Below are 15558 nucleotides of genomic sequence, written 5' to 3'. Positions count from 1 at the left end.
TTAAACGATTTTTGTTTATTTTGAAAGAATGATGGTTATACTTAAAAATGAGCATGTTTTTGCTGGTTTGAGACAGATTCAAAATAACATATTTGCGTCTCAAGGAAATATTTTAACACCAAAATTAGATAAAAATATATAACTCACTCTAGCTCCTTGGATATTGAAAATAAGTTATGAAAACGGGGTATAGGAAACTTTCTACACCTAATGCCGTTCAGAAAATGCAAATACATCTGTGACTTTAGAGGCTGGGTAAAAGATATAGCATCTTGAAGGTCAACCAGTATTTTGGAGTTCTAGAATCAGCATTGACAAAACCGAAAATTCTAAATATGAGAAAAAGCAAAAAATCTTGGAATTCTATTCCTATCACCTTGAGTTAATAGTTTATAACAAAAAAATTAACATTATATATAAAATTTTCGCTGAATCAGCAAAAAATGGCAAATCTGTCATTTTTTTGCAAAATATAGGAGAAAAATATCTTTAAAGCTTAATATTTTCATTTTCAGTTAAGCTTTTTTTCTAAAATTTTCACAGCTTATTCCATACATGAATGGAACTATTTTCAAAAAAGATTTGTTTTTAAAAAAACTTGATTAAGACGTTGTTAAATCAAAATTGTCATTTGAAAATTTCTAAATTTTCAGTTTGGACTTTGCAATATCGAAAATCTTGAAATATTTCATAAATATCATAAGTTTTTTACATCCATCGGGTCGTAAAATTTAAGGGAAAACACAAATATGTTCATAGTTTCTCCCCCTATTACCAATGGGCTTAATAATTTGATTTTAAATACACCTCCGTTTTGGGGGCCGCAAACCTGCATTTTGACAACCAAGGGTATACTGTAATAATTTTATCAAATAAATTTATGCCCAAAACCCTCTAAATCATATTTCAAAACTATGGTCAAAATTTTTATTCATATCTTAAAGATATCTCGAGAAATCGCTAAAATTTCAAACCTCTGTTTTGGGGGCCATTAGAAAAAAGCTACCTATCTTTAAGCGATTGAAAAATATTGTTGAAATTATTGAAAATTTTGAAAAAGAACTTCCAGGAAATAAAGTAGAGATGTTAAAGGTTTTCATGCAGCAAAACTTTTTGTAAAATCTCTTTTCGTCTAGATTTGACAGAAATTTCAAATTTGATCGCCGTTTTGGGGGCGACATACTGTAGTGACGTAAACTACGTGCAAGAATCCTTTGAAAAGGGCTACAGTATATGGCCCCCAAAACGGAGACGGCCCCCAAAACGGAGGTTTTCATTGAAATGAAGATTCTGACTCTTAGATTTATCAGAATCAAACGATTTTTGTTTATTTTGTAAGAATGATGGTTATACTTAAAAATGAGCATGTTTTTGCTGGTTCGAGACAGATTCAAAATAACATATTTGCGTCTAAAGGAAATATTTTAACACCAAAATTAGATAAAAATTGCACATAACTCACTCTAGCTCCTTGGATATTGAACATAAGTTATGAAAACAGGGTATGGGAAACTTTCGACACCTAATGCCGTTCAGAAAATGCAAATACATCTGTGACTTTAGAGGCTGGGTAAAAGATATAGCATCTTGAAGATCAACCAGTATTTTGGAGCCCTAGAATGCTGATGCATTGACAAAACCGAAAATTCTAAATATGAGAAAAAGCAAAAAATCTTGGAATTCTACTCCTATCACCTTGAGATAATAGTTTATAACAAAAAATTAACACTATTTATAAAAATTTTCGCTGAATCAGCAAAAACGGCATATTCTGTAATTTTTTTGCAAAATATAGGAGAAAAATATCTTTAAAGCTTAATATTTTCAGTTTCAGTTAAGCTTTTTTTCTAAAATTTTCACAGCTTATTCCATACATGAATGGAACTATTTTCAAAAGAGATTTGTTTTCAAAAACTTGATTAAGACGTTGTTAAATCAAAATTGTTATTTTGAAAATTTCTAAATTTTCAGTTTGGACTTTGCAATATCGAAAATTTTGAAATATTTCATAAAAATCATAAATTTTACATCCATCGGGTCGTAAATTTAAGGGAAAACACAAATATGTTCATAGTTTTTCCCCCTATTACCACTGGGCTTAATAATTTGATTTTAACTACACCTCCGTTTTGGGGGCCCCAAACCTGCATTTTGACAACCAGGGGTATACTGTAAAAATTTTATCAAATAAATTTATGCCCAAAACCCTCTAAATCATATTTCAAAACTATGGTCAAAACTTTGTATTCATATCTTAAAGATATCTCGAGAAATCGCTAAAATTTCAAACCTTTTGGGGGCCATTATAAAAAAGCTACCTATCTTTAAGCGATTGAAAAATATTGTTGAAATTGAAAATCTTGAAAAAGAACTTCCAAGAAATAAAGTAGAGATGTTAAAGGGTTTCATGCAGCAAAAATTTTTGTAAAATCTCTTTTCCTCTTGATTTGAGAGAAATTTCAAATTTAATCGCCGTTTTAGGGGCCACATACTGTACTGTAATTAAATTTGCTTAAGAAGTGTCCGAGTAAGATGACATATTTTCGTCTCAAGATTTTCAGTTTATAAATCTTCATTGTCATCATTTTCATCGATCAAAATATTCCTTTGATGCTTGTTCCGTCGGCGCCGTAAAAAGAGCACGAAGACAACAACGGCTGTTACTATGACGACAATACAAACACCAGAAATCACCCAAACCAAAACAGAGGGTTGCTCAGAGTCTATTTTACCATCGCACACCATCTTTGCTCCATTTTCATTTAAACACATGCAAACATAGCTCCGGTAATCAACCGGAACACACACCTGGGACTCCGGACATGTATGATTTCCGCATACCTCAGTAACACTCTTCCGTTTCTCGCAATAACGCCCTTCAAAACCATATTTGCAATAACACTGGAAAGTTTTCTTTTCCACATTAACAGTACAATCGGCTCCATTCATGCAATCAGCAATATCACATAGATTACAACCAACTTGGTTCGGACTGAGAGAAGTAACATCAATTGCTCTATCAATGAGTTTACTCGGTGATTGACAAATACCTCCTTCAAAAATAACATGGTCCTGGTGGCTGACTTTTTGAACAGCAGCTAAGAAGGGACAACTACAATGCCATAGATTCGCATCAATAGCGACGTAAAGTTCTCCAGAAAATGCAAAAGATGAAACTTGGAACGTTGAAATCGTATTATACGATAAGTCAATATCTACGGTACCGATATTAGACATATTGGCAAATGCATATTCCGAGATCTCTGAGATGCGATTATGACTGAACTCTATACGTTTCAGACGTTGATTCATGGAGATGATAAAATCTGGGATGAAAGTTAACTGGTTTCCGTATAAGAAAACTTCTTCTAAATATGTAAGGTGGTCGAAAAGGCCTGGGACTAGTCTAGTAACGATGTTGTTGACAATGGAGATTTGATGCAAGTCTCTGTTGAAATGAAAAGTTTGATCCAGAACACCATGTATGTGATTGTTATCGAGGTGAATTTCTCGTAAGTGAACCAGGTATTTTAAATCATTCTTGGTCAAACTCACTAGATTATTATTCGATAAAAACAAAACGTGCAACCATCCATATCCTTTGAAGTCGTCTCCATTCAGTGCAGTCAAGCTGTTGTATTCCATATTCAAAACTTTCAATCTTTTGACGTAACCAAAACGGTTGTCAGGGACGCGTTTAAGTTTGTTGTTATCCAGCTCCAATTCCATAAGGGCGGTCAAATTCTCAAAAACATGTAAAGAAAAATCTGTTAGCTCGTTTCGTCCAAGGTACAAAACTTCCGTTTCGTTTGACATTTGGGATACGATTGTCGTCAGGTTAGCATTGGTCAGCCCTTTATCTTCACAATTGACGACTTTAGGAGTGCAAATACATTTCGGGGGACACGAAACAGCTGACGACACAACCAAGAAAGCTTGCACGATGAAAAATAAGACGGTGGTTAGCCGACAAGTCATCGTCCTGATCGATCAAATTATTTCGGTAAATGAAGGGGGCGTCCGAAAGGAGCTACTGGATATGAAAAGTAAGCTCGGTAGCAGGTGATGAATCAGTTTGAAGAAAAAGGGTTTGGGTTAAACCATCTATGGTGATGTATCAATTCCTTTATATAGATTGTTGATGTTGAGTCTTTATTGAGTTGGATTGTTCAAACTCGATAATATACTTCCAACGCAAAGATTGTTTCTCTCCTTTGCTACATCCAATATAGACGATTACTCTTTCAAATGCTTCCAGAAGGTTGAACTGAATTAACATCACATCCAAACGTACTCGCGATGACAACCAATCAAATAGCCATAAATGATTTCTGAGCTTATTCCACCATGTTAGATTTAAGTCATAATGTTTCGTTCATTTGCCCAGTAACCATATAAATGTTCCATTAATCGGTTTTCTCCTATGTTAAAATCCTTTTTCGCATATCCATACCAGACCGTTTGTTTGCTTCAGATAATGAGCTAAATATCATCCCAAAATAAATACACACACTTCTTTGTAAGAATAATCTGATAAAAATAATAATGCATCCATTTAGGCAAACTCGAACCCATTCCTTTGCTTAGTAGTGCAAATGGCTCTGGGTAAAAGATTGCAAATTAGGAACAATCTTGGTCTTAGATTGGGCCATTCCATTTTATCTCCATACAGGGGGGGGGGGTGGACGAACATTTCCAGAGGGTAATCTAAGAAAGATTTCCAGGGGGTGTTTTTTCATTTTTCCAAGGGGTTAAAAAGTTATTCTAAAATTTCCGGGGGTTAAAAAGTTATTCTAAAATTTCCGGGGGTTAAAAGACTGATTTAATTTGTCCACCCTCACCTTAAGGTACGAAAAGAATTTTTCAAAGGGTATTTTTGCAAATTTTGCCATTTATTTTCCAGGGGGTATCCAAACATTTTCAATAATCTTTTTTGACTTGAAAAGGTTCGTCCACCCCCCTGTATGGTTTTTTCATGGAATAGCACATTTCGAATACGGATAATAAAATGTCAATTTTAAGAGTTAAGGGACATAAGAACAGTCAATAAAAAGACATTTAGTTGTTCTTATAAAAACGCGTAAAATGACTTTTAAATATCATCCCAAACTCAATATTGGTGCAATAGAAGAAAAATGTCAACAACACGAAAAGACTTAAAACATACTAATGCAAATATTAAAAATGGTTACATGAATTTGTAAGATAAATATATTAAAACTTGACATTAGAAATTATCACTTCAGAATTTCGAGTTTAAGTCGCCGTGTCACGAAAACTAAAATAAGACTTTTGACATTTCAATTGTTTACATCTTGATGTCAAACTTTTAATTAGTCATCGAAGCCTTACGTTCTTAGATAGTTTGTTCTTATGCAAAAATGTTTGACCATTAACGAGTCATCTTCTATAAAATGATTATAAGCCCCTCTACAGTACAATTTACAGTAAGGATTTAAGGTTAATTTTCGATTAGTTATTGTCCTCTTAAAATCACCACTATTTAGTAGTCCACCTCATAAGTATGTTGACACTTTTCACACTCTCAAGACAATTACACAATTACAAGCATACGGGAAAATCAGATCGATGCTCAATGAGCCTGGCTAAATCTCATTTTCAGCCTTAATTTATGCTTATTTATATGCTTGGACTTCGATTTGTTGATTTTGTTTGGGTTCATGAAAATCTAGAATTTCGAAGAATGAGATTTTTTTTGTAATTTGGTACCACAGGCGAAAATCTTTGGTTTAAAAAAGCTCAAACAGCTTAAAGCCTAAAAAGGTCAGCGTTAAAGTATTCGGTTTATGCCCTTTTAATTCAAGTGGTCATGAGTTATAGCCTTAAGTCTTAGACTTGGTATATTGGCGAATTTTGAACGTCTATGAAACTTTGAAAAAACAAAATCCCTTATTTCTAGCAAAACTTTTTACCATTAAAACTTCTGGGTTCAATCTAAGACGAGAAGAACAGCTTATGTTACCTCCAGCAAACACTGTCAAGTTCGGTTTGCAATCTTTGAGTTTTGTTGGCTCTTTAATCTGGGATCGTCTCCCAAAGGATGTGAAAAGCTCTGCAACATTTAATATTTTTAGGGGAAAGCTAAAAATGCTTCCAGATAATTTTTGTACTTGTTCATTATGTAAATTGTGGTAAATAGCTATTTTTATGAAAGTTGGAATTTATTAGTAAACGGTCACGGCTGTAACTATTTAGGACGCTAGGTCCTATCGTTGTTACCAACTGAAAATAAATTGATAATAATAAAATAATAATGTATACACGTCTCCCGGGTTAATAAAAGCCAGTTTCGTTGATAGTAAAATTCTAAAATTTATATTTTGTTAAAAGCAAGAAATATTTTTTTACAACTAAATACTTTCGTTTTTCTAGGTTTTAATTAAAAACCTTTAATCCTTTCCTCGTCATGAATTGCAGGGTTCATTTTTTCGGACATGGTCCGTCATTAATCGGACACTTTTCTTTGCTGGAAGCTGAAGGAAAGGAAAGTGAACAAACATCATCATATTGAAAGTTTCTCGACAACTTATGGCGACTTTATTCAACTGAATGGCAGAGCTGTGAACCTTCAAGCATTTTTTTGTTTTGCTAAAATCAGATTTTTTTAAGTATTCAGATTCTACGAAAGCTTTTCCATTCAACAGAAAGACGAGCCTGGAAAGAGATTTCACCCAAAAAGTTATAAATGTGTATTTGTCAAAACAGAGGCCACATTTTATCACCAAAGAAAAGATCCCTGGTCTCCCTCAACATTGCACTTAAATAAGTTTTTATTATCTGCCTTAAGCCTGTAAGATGTTTCGGATTTTTTAAGCTTGGAACATGGAACTTTTATCCTCATTGGAATTTCGATAGAACACTTCATCCTCACTTTTGGAAAAAGTTTCACCGGGGCTGTGAGACAGGGGGTGTTAAAGTATTTCGTGAAAAAGGTCAAAGAACTGGGTCCGGTGAACCTCCATCAAGTTCTTCAAGTACTCATTAACTTTCAGGAAAAAAACAAAATTTTCCCATCCCGTCTAGCCTGTCCTTATCACTCAACGGCAGTGGCAGAAAGAGGCTTGCGAGATAAAATTTCTCAGACACGAAATGGTACCTAACCGTTACAAATCGTAAGAAACCCTACCATAAATCTGTTCAAAACAAGGAGAAACCATTCATCAGTGTTTATCTTGAAAAGGGACAACTCTTCTTATTGTGGCCTGGAAATGAGACAAGAAAAACAGTGGAAAAACGTGTCCGTGTGTGTCAAGATATCACAGAAGAGTTCATAGAGAGAAAATATACAAAGCAAGAAAAACCCATTATTTGACATTAAAAATAACAGCTGAAAAATTCTCAAGGTCAATTTACTGATGGAAAATCAAAACGAACGAACGAACGAACGAAAAGATACCTTCTTGTCCGCACTGACCACATTTTCGTTTCTTCCCTTTCTGTTGACCACCGCCACCACCACCACCACCGCCATATCCACCACGCCCTCTTCCTATGAATGAAGAATGTGAAATTTAAAAACTATCGCTTTCGTTTTCTAAATATGGTTGCTATGGCAATGCTAGACCCGCACAAAAAAATTCCAGCCCTGATATTTTAAAAATCTATAACCGATTTCTTTCAATTTCGAAAATGAACTTAAGTCGTCATCGAACATAGAAGAACTGGCCAAAATTTAAGATCTTTTAGAACTTTGTAGGCCATAAAAACATGCTAAATCATAGAAAATTACGGCAATACACTCACAAACAGTCACAAAATCTATATTTTAATAATAAACTTTCCAAGCTCCAAACCCAAAAAGTTAAGAACACCTAAAGGCTAAATCAATTTTAACATGCTAAAGATAAAAGTCGTTGTCAACCACCCTGATAATAGTGGGCGGACTTTACCTCTGAAATTAGCACCACCTCTACCTCCCCCTCGTTGTTGAAAATTCATCTGATTGGTCGATTCTTCGTCCACCCATTGGAAGAAATTACATCCTTGATCACGTGGTTTTGAGCAGGAATAAAACTGCTTGCCTTTGTTCGGTCCTTCTTTTTGCACTGTTCGTCTGATAGATTGAAAAAAAATTAATTAGTTTTAGTATATGACTGACGTCAAGTTTCGTCTAAACAGCACTGGATCCAGACAGGAATTCTTTTTGTTATAACGCAATAATGAAAGGATCAACTCCTTAAAGAGAAGGAATTCGAGCTTCAAAGAAAATAATTTTTATGATGTAGAAAAAGAGGCGCGCCTTATGCTGACATAGCAGCAAAATCAAAAGAATTTCTCAAATTTGTGCTTACTCGATTTCATTTCTAAAGTTTAGGAATTCTGTTTGAGGCCATATTTGAAAATACCTTTTTACAAAAACTATATACCTTATCGGAGTTTTATTTAGTCGGGATTTTCTTTCGTCGGGGAAAAATTTCGTCACCTAGAGGCATTTTCGTCACTTTCCCCCGACCAAAATTTCAAATTCGTCACTTTTCCCCGACGAAATTTACAATTTAGTCACTTTCATCCAACTAAATTGTCCAAATGAAATGGTTTCCTTCACTAGCTCGAAAAAAGATCTTGTAATTCGACGTTTAAAGCACTAATTTCGGTTAATTATGGTGTAAAAAATTTAGTTTTTAATTTTGGTTGGGGTTTAAGAAATCGGGTAAAAGTTTTGGTCGGGTGATAAAATATCAGGGAAAAAAATCGTCGGGGGAAAATTTCGTCACCCCCTCAAAATTTTCGTCACTTTACCCGACAATGCTGTGTTTGTTTTTCGAATAAGCTTAGTTTCTACACATAACAAATCCCTAACAAATAATAAAGTATAAACGTAGAGCATTCGTACATGGCGCGCAAAGTTGTGGGTTCAATCAATCCCTGGCCGGGTCAAAAATAATTCATACTTAATAAATAAAATGACACTTGATGCTCAACAATTAATCAAGAGAAAGAGTGGTGTTTCTCCTAACCTCGGATAGTTAAACCTAAAAAAATAGGTCAAAAATAAACATTTGAAGGATATGATTCTTACATGGGAGCTGGTTGATTGCATTGACATTTAACTTGACCCCCGTCCTCTTGTTGGTTGAAATGATTTCCTTGGTTCTGATTGGTCGATTCTTCGTCCACCCATTGGAAGAAATTACATCCTTGATCACGTGGTTTTGAGCAGGAATAAAATTGCTTGCCTTTGTTCGGTCCTTCTTTTTGAACTGTTCGTCTGATGGATTGAAATAGAGAATGATTTGATTTTCTTTTTTTTACCTACACTCTTTTTAGCAGTACTCAAAGTAGACTAGAAACTGAGTTTTGCTTTCTGATGATTTTGATGGCGCTGTGTCCAGTGAAATAGACTAGAGGATATCGCTATCTTGGAATTGTTCACTTTCGTTTTCAAAAATTATAAGAAAACAACAAAATAAGGAAACATATTTCAAAACCTCATCAACGTTTATGATCAAAACATAAAAATACCTCGAACTTTGAAAAAATCAATTCTTGGGTCATTGTTCTGTGTTTGTTATTCGTTAAAAAGGGACTGGATCTAGCAGTGTGGGTTTATCGCATGCTGAAGCAAAGCCAAATATACCGGGTTACTTATGAACGCCATCCAGTCTATAAAAAATCTACAAGTGACCCTTGGGCTATAACCAAAGTTACAATAAATTAAAGACTTTGCCATAATTTTGGTGCGAAGTAAAAGTTTAAACAAATGATTCATGAAATTGAGAGAATTTACATTGGAGCAAGTTGATTACATTGACACATCACTTCTCCACCATCTTGCCCTTGCTGATTTCCTTGTTGTCTATTGTTACCATGGTAATTATTTGCACCACCACCCCCACCGCCTCCTGGACCACGCCCACCACCATGGTTTGGCGTCACAGCTTCCTCGTCCGCCCATAGGAAGAAATCGCATTTGTTCGGGTTGTTAGCACACTTGTAGAACTGACGACCTGGAAAGATTGAAAGAAAAAATCTTTATTCATGGGAGCATTATAAATTTATGTCAAAGAGATATTTAGTTAAGTCACAATACACCTTTTCGACCGTAGTCGTCAATTGCCACGCGGGCCTTTTTTGTCCGTTTTACCACCCTAAAACCGTCCAAGTCTTTTTTCACACTTATAAACAATAGAAAAAGGTGTCAAAAAAGATTGGATCAAGTTTGGGGGGATAATTAAATAATCAAGTGGCACGCGCGTGACCGTGCGACTGCGGTCGGAAAGGTGTATTCTTCTAAATCCAAAATGTGTTTACAAATTAATTTAACCCAATATTTGCCCAGTAATTCAAAAATTCTATGTCAAAGAACAGGAAAATAAATCGTTTTACCTTGGTTTGGCCCTTCTTTACGAACTGTCAATTTCAACGCGTTTGTGTTACAATTGCATACTATCTCGTTCTCAGCCCCTCCATCGTTCCTATCGCTACCATCTTGATTGTTTGGTCTGTTTCCATGGAAACCGTCTCCACCGAAGAATTGCTGATTGTTTGCACCATGAGGGGGAGGGTTTCGAATGTTGGTCGCTCCACCACGGGGATTGTTTGTATTTCTATTGTTCTGTTGGTTTCCTTGTCTCTGATTGGCTGGAGGGTTTGGTGCTCTTCTCTGATTGGCTGGAGGGTTTGGTGCTCTTGTCTGATTGGCTTGTACATTGCCAGCCTGTCTTTGATTGGTGGCTGGATTCCTTTGTGGATTCGCTTGTTGAGTCGTATCTGAGATCAAAAGATAACAATTTCATGTCAAAAATAATTCTTTTAATTGATTGATTTCAGATACAAGGAAAACTTTATTTAGTTGTGAGACCTCACAATATCTTACTTCCAAGCAAGAGTGTGGGGGTTATTGACTCTTAAAATTGCTCAAAAAATAACAAGAAAAAAGCTTGTGCGAAAACAAAATTGCGGCTATCAACTCGTAAAAACCGCTCAAAAAACAACAAACCGAGTTATTAACTCATGATGAAGAAAACCCGTGGGAAAACAAAACTGCAGTTATTAACTCATAAAAATTGCTCAAAAACAACAAACTAAGAATAAAATTACTTCTTTGGAAGGTGTTAACGTTGATAATTTCTTTCAACATTTCATCACACCCCACACATCCTGTGTACCTTGTAAAGAAGAAGATGAAACAGATTAGAGTGCTGGGGTAGAGTCAAAAAGGATGTGGACTCAGAAACAAGAACGGCATACCGTTTTTCCTTCGCTTATCAAATTTTCGTGATTTTACGTGCGGCGCTTATTAGAGAGCACCGGCTATCTTAAAATTTAAAATATTGGTGCAGCACTTATTATAGAGGGCGATGTTTGATAAAAGGCGCCGTTTAAAGGAGGGAATATGGTATGTGGACCTACTAGAATAAATATAATTATTTCCTATCTGAGGCACTTAGAGTATTTCCCACTTGAATAAAGCGGTCCGAAATAAATGGTTTTCACACAAGAATTTGCATTGGTAGTGAAATTGAAACTCACCAATTCGAACGGAGAATCGAATTTGTACGATTTACAAAGGGATTCGAATCATATAAAGCATTTTCTAGTGAAATTTTTGACGAAGACCCTGCAATGTTATTTTTGTAAGAGCAACGAAACTCTAGTTTTTAAAATTTTTATTTTCAACTGAGGATTGTTTGAATGAGACATGAAAATGTCAGTATTGATACAATAATTTTCACTACTAATAAAGCATTTTCTAAAATTTTTCCCTTGATTAAAAATCGGCCCGAAAAATAGAAAGATTCGAATAATGGAAGTTCCACTGTAAATTTTACAGCCACACTTTGAAGAAAGTGATTCAATCCATGAAAAATTCTTGGTCCCTTGAAGATCGAATAAGAGAGAGTCAATTGTAGTTTATGCTTCATCGAGAACAACACATACCTCGTTGATATAGTGGGAGGAACCGAACCTCTCTTAAATTCAAAGTTCACAAAATGGACAGGTTCTGGTCTGCATTTTGTACACCTTCGTTCGTTCTTCCCAATGTTCAAAACAAATTTGGGTAAGAAGATGGAATTCCGACAATTGGGGTATCCGGAGCATCCAATCATCCAACTAAAAATTGAGATTAAAATACGGTCAGACTGTCAGACTCTAATGTTTAATGTAAACACGTCCTAAAGGAGTTATTTTGAAATGTATGCACGACTTGAATTCTACATTTGTGACAAAGTAGGGTTGGAACGACCCATAAACAGTAATTAATCTGTCTTAGAGCCTGACTGCCTGAGCATTGCAGAAAACATGCCTTCTTCGATTTGATGGGTCAAAACCACTGTCAGTTGTCATCAATTGTCAAAAATTAAAAGGATGTTTTGGGACAAAAGGAAATACATCAACTTCACCGTTATTGACCATCTGCTAACTTGAAATATTTCAAAAGGTAAAAAAAAAGTTGAAACTTACGAATTTTCTTTCGTTTTACGTGTGATCATATCATTGGAATTGCATTTCGGACATTTTCGAATGATCTCCACCATGGGGGGTTCGTTCTCCTCTGTTGGACAAAGTAGATGAGTAACCTTAGGATATCAACTTACAGTTGACGCTCTCTAATTTTGATCTTCAAGGGGAATTGAATTTTCATCGAATAAGGGAGCGTCGTTTACGAGAGTTTCTTGTCGACGGGGACTTTAAATTCCATCGAATAAGGGAGCCTATCGAAGAGTAGAACGTCGAATTACAGAGCGTCAACTGTATTCAAAAATAAAAACGTTAAATGAATCAGTGAAGATCTACTACCGAGTCTCCATTAACTTGGACTCGAACTAATCATTAATCGTGACTCCTTTAAAAGTTTCACCTGGAAGTGGACTAACCTGGAAGCGAAACTTAAAGGTTTAATTTTTACATAAGTGTTCCCGTTTCATATCAGACACATATTTCATATCAGAACAGTGTCTTGCTATTGTTATATTGTGCTGATATAAGTAAAAAACGTTTTTCTTTCCCTCTTTCTGACCAATCTTGCTCCACATCCGTATCAATCCAATGCGAAAAAGCTTGTGAATTCAAATTGATGAGTAGAAATCGATATCACTCTTATTTAAACACAAAACCTTTAAGCAATTTCACATCTTCTTCTTTTCATACATAGTGCTCCCAGGTGGGTGGAGATATATAATTATACATTCTTTTTAGTTATAAAAACCGGTAAATTTTGACGAGGCTTGTTGTTCTTATAAATAAAGAGATGAGTAGGAGTTTTATAAGATATTTCACAAAATTTGTCATTTAAAGTAATGGAGAAGACGCGTTCTTCAAATAAAAAGTAACAAAAGTGTTATATTGCAAGTTAACGACTAACCAAATCAAATAAGAGCTTGGAAAAATTCCAACTTGTGACTAAAAAAAGTCAATTGATAGATGAAGTCACACCAAAACTATGAAAATGTGTTATGATGACGATACCTTCATCGGGAACCTGTTGTGGTTGTCCGAAATATCTCGATAAAGCTTCGTCCAATCGCTCAACCTGTTGAGAGAGGAAAAAAGAAGGAGAAATCAACTCTAATTCGATTTTCAAGGGGAATTACACTCTCATCGAGTAAAGGAGCGTATCGAATAGTTGAGCGTCGTTTATGAGTGTTTCTTATGTTGACGAGGACTTCCAAAGTTATCGAGTAATGGATCGTATCGAATAATAGAATAATTGAACTTCTCTTCTTGCCCTTTTCTGTAATAGCCTAGATGATCATACACTTGATTTTCCAGATGAATTGGATTTTCATTGAATAATAGCGCGTATCCAATAAAAATTAATAATTTTCAAAATAGCTCTGCCGCTGCAGTTATTTAATAATTAAGTTAAATAGAGAGTGCTACGAGTATACTTGTTTCAAATTTTCGATTTATTCAGATTCAGATTTGTAAAATATTATTTTACCTGCTCTTTAGCCTGGATGAACACTTCCCGATAGCTTCTGATCTGCTCAGCAAGAACATCTAAAGCAATAAAAAGTTATTGAAACAATGTCAATTTAACCACACATCGATACTAAACTAATTTTGAAAATATGGAATGTAGAGTAAAATAAACGATTTTGTCACCCCCTCCTTTCAAAATATGTATGGTGAGCAGAAACTTTTCAAAAATTCAAGTAATTTCGGTTTAGGCAAGGCCAATTTAATTTGTTGTTTTACGGGCCAAGCTACCCAAAAAAGATGGTCGGTCGGCGTAAAAATAAAAATAAAAGTAGAGTTTAACCTAAAAAATCTCCTGAAAAAGGCAGCAAAACTACTATGCAAAATAGAAAATGAAAAGACACAAAAAGCTCTAATTCATGGATTAAATGAAAAATTGAACAAAAAATTCTCAAAACCTTAGAAAAAATACAAAAATTTTAAAATTTGGCAGTTTGTAAGGCAATGAAAATAAAAATGTACTTCCAAAATCAATTTTATTTTTATTTCGATATTTGAAATTTCGGTCTGGCTTACCATCTTTGTTCTTTTGTCCTTCGCAAATTCTGAAAAGAGTAAAAGTAAACAGATCAAATAGATCATTTTCAAGGGTTTTCTCAATAAAGATTAAAAGTCCGGGAGCTGGGGGAGGTTAACTATGACAGTCGTAGAGGCACGTGCAAACATATCATCATATAGCACTATGTCTGAAGTGAAACTTAGGACGCTTGTTACTCTTATAATACCTTATCGGGGGAAAAAATGTCGGGGGAAAATGAAGGAAATTTGAAGGGGGTGACGAAATTTTCCCCCGACGAATTTTTTCCCCGATATTTCATCACCCGAACAAAAATTTTACCCGATTTTTTTATCCCCGACCAAAACTTTTACCCAATTTTTTAAACCCCAACCAAAATTAAAATCTAAATTTTGTGCACCTTTATTAACCGAAATTAGTGCTTTAAACGTCATATTACAAGATCTTTTTTCGAGCTAGTGAAGGAAACCATTTCATTTGGACAATTTAGTTAGGTGAAAGTGACTAAATTGTAAATTTCGTCGGGGAAAAGTGACGAATTTGAAATTTTGGTCGGGGGAAATTGACGATAATGCCTCTAGGTGACTAAATTCAGAATTTTTGCGTTCTGCTCCGTAAAATATACGCCTACAAGAAAATTTCGGACAGAAACAAATAAATTCGGAAACTTCAGACAAAGTGCTATATGATGATATATGTTTGCACGCGCCTCTACGACTGCCATAGTTAACCTCCCCCAGCTCCCGGACTATAAGAAAGGAGGATGGTATCGTTGAAAATTCTGCCATTTTCCTGGGGGTTTCCACACATTTTCAATAATTTTTTTTGACTTTAAAAGGTTCGTCCACCCCCCCCTGTATGTTTCTTTTTAATGGAAAAGCCTAATTAACAAAGGAGGATGGCAGAATGCAACAATATTCATAATCAAAATCCAGGTTAGAAACCCAATAAAAGATCCATGCCGGGACAGGCTCCGGTATTAGTACATTTTTACATTTTTTAATACCAACTTGTGCGTAATTTCTGTAGTATATTACGTTCAGAAAATGCTTGAACGGGAAAAAAATGACTATAAAAAAAATTAGAATTCAAGTTAA

General features: G+C 35.0%; 2 protein-coding genes across 2 annotated transcripts in view; both read right to left on the bottom strand.

Moving 5' to 3' along the window:
- Positions 1 to 2395: 2395 nt before the first annotated feature.
- On the bottom strand, positions 2396 to 4328 carry LOC136801966 (chondroadherin-like). Its single transcript, XM_067058663.1, has one exon. The coding sequence runs from the start codon at positions 3976 to 3978 to the stop codon at positions 2563 to 2565; it is 1416 nt and encodes a 471-aa protein (XP_066914764.1). The 5' UTR covers positions 3979 to 4328; the 3' UTR covers positions 2396 to 2562.
- Positions 4329 to 6205: 1877 nt separating this feature from the next.
- Positions 6206 to 15558, bottom strand: part of LOC136801880 (DNA topoisomerase 3-alpha-like) — a 62740-nt gene continuing 53387 nt past the window's right edge. The window contains exons 24-36 of the mRNA XM_067058543.1: positions 14461 to 14489; positions 13907 to 13965; positions 13432 to 13495; positions 12427 to 12517; positions 11902 to 12075; positions 11062 to 11129; positions 10348 to 10731; positions 9749 to 9968; positions 9041 to 9229; positions 7911 to 8074; positions 7418 to 7510; positions 7148 to 7223; positions 6206 to 6494 (exon numbers count right to left, since the gene is read on the bottom strand). Of these exons, the coding sequence (XP_066914644.1) occupies positions 7189 to 7223; positions 7418 to 7510; positions 7911 to 8074; positions 9041 to 9229; positions 9749 to 9968; positions 10348 to 10731; positions 11062 to 11129; positions 11902 to 12075; positions 12427 to 12517; positions 13432 to 13495; positions 13907 to 13965; positions 14461 to 14489 (1570 nt within the window). The 3' untranslated portion in view covers positions 6206 to 6494; positions 7148 to 7188. The remainder of the gene's footprint in view (positions 6495 to 7147; positions 7224 to 7417; positions 7511 to 7910; positions 8075 to 9040; positions 9230 to 9748; positions 9969 to 10347; positions 10732 to 11061; positions 11130 to 11901; positions 12076 to 12426; positions 12518 to 13431; positions 13496 to 13906; positions 13966 to 14460; positions 14490 to 15558) is intronic.

Source organism: Clytia hemisphaerica, unplaced genomic scaffold (assembly GCF_902728285.1).
Source record: "Clytia hemisphaerica strain Z4C2 unplaced genomic scaffold, Clytia hemisphaerica genome assembly, whole genome shotgun sequence".
NCBI lineage: Eukaryota > Metazoa > Cnidaria > Hydrozoa > Leptothecata > Clytiidae > Clytia > Clytia hemisphaerica.
Note: the sequence above shows the minus strand (reverse complement) of the source record. Positions and strands in the feature narration are given on the sequence as shown.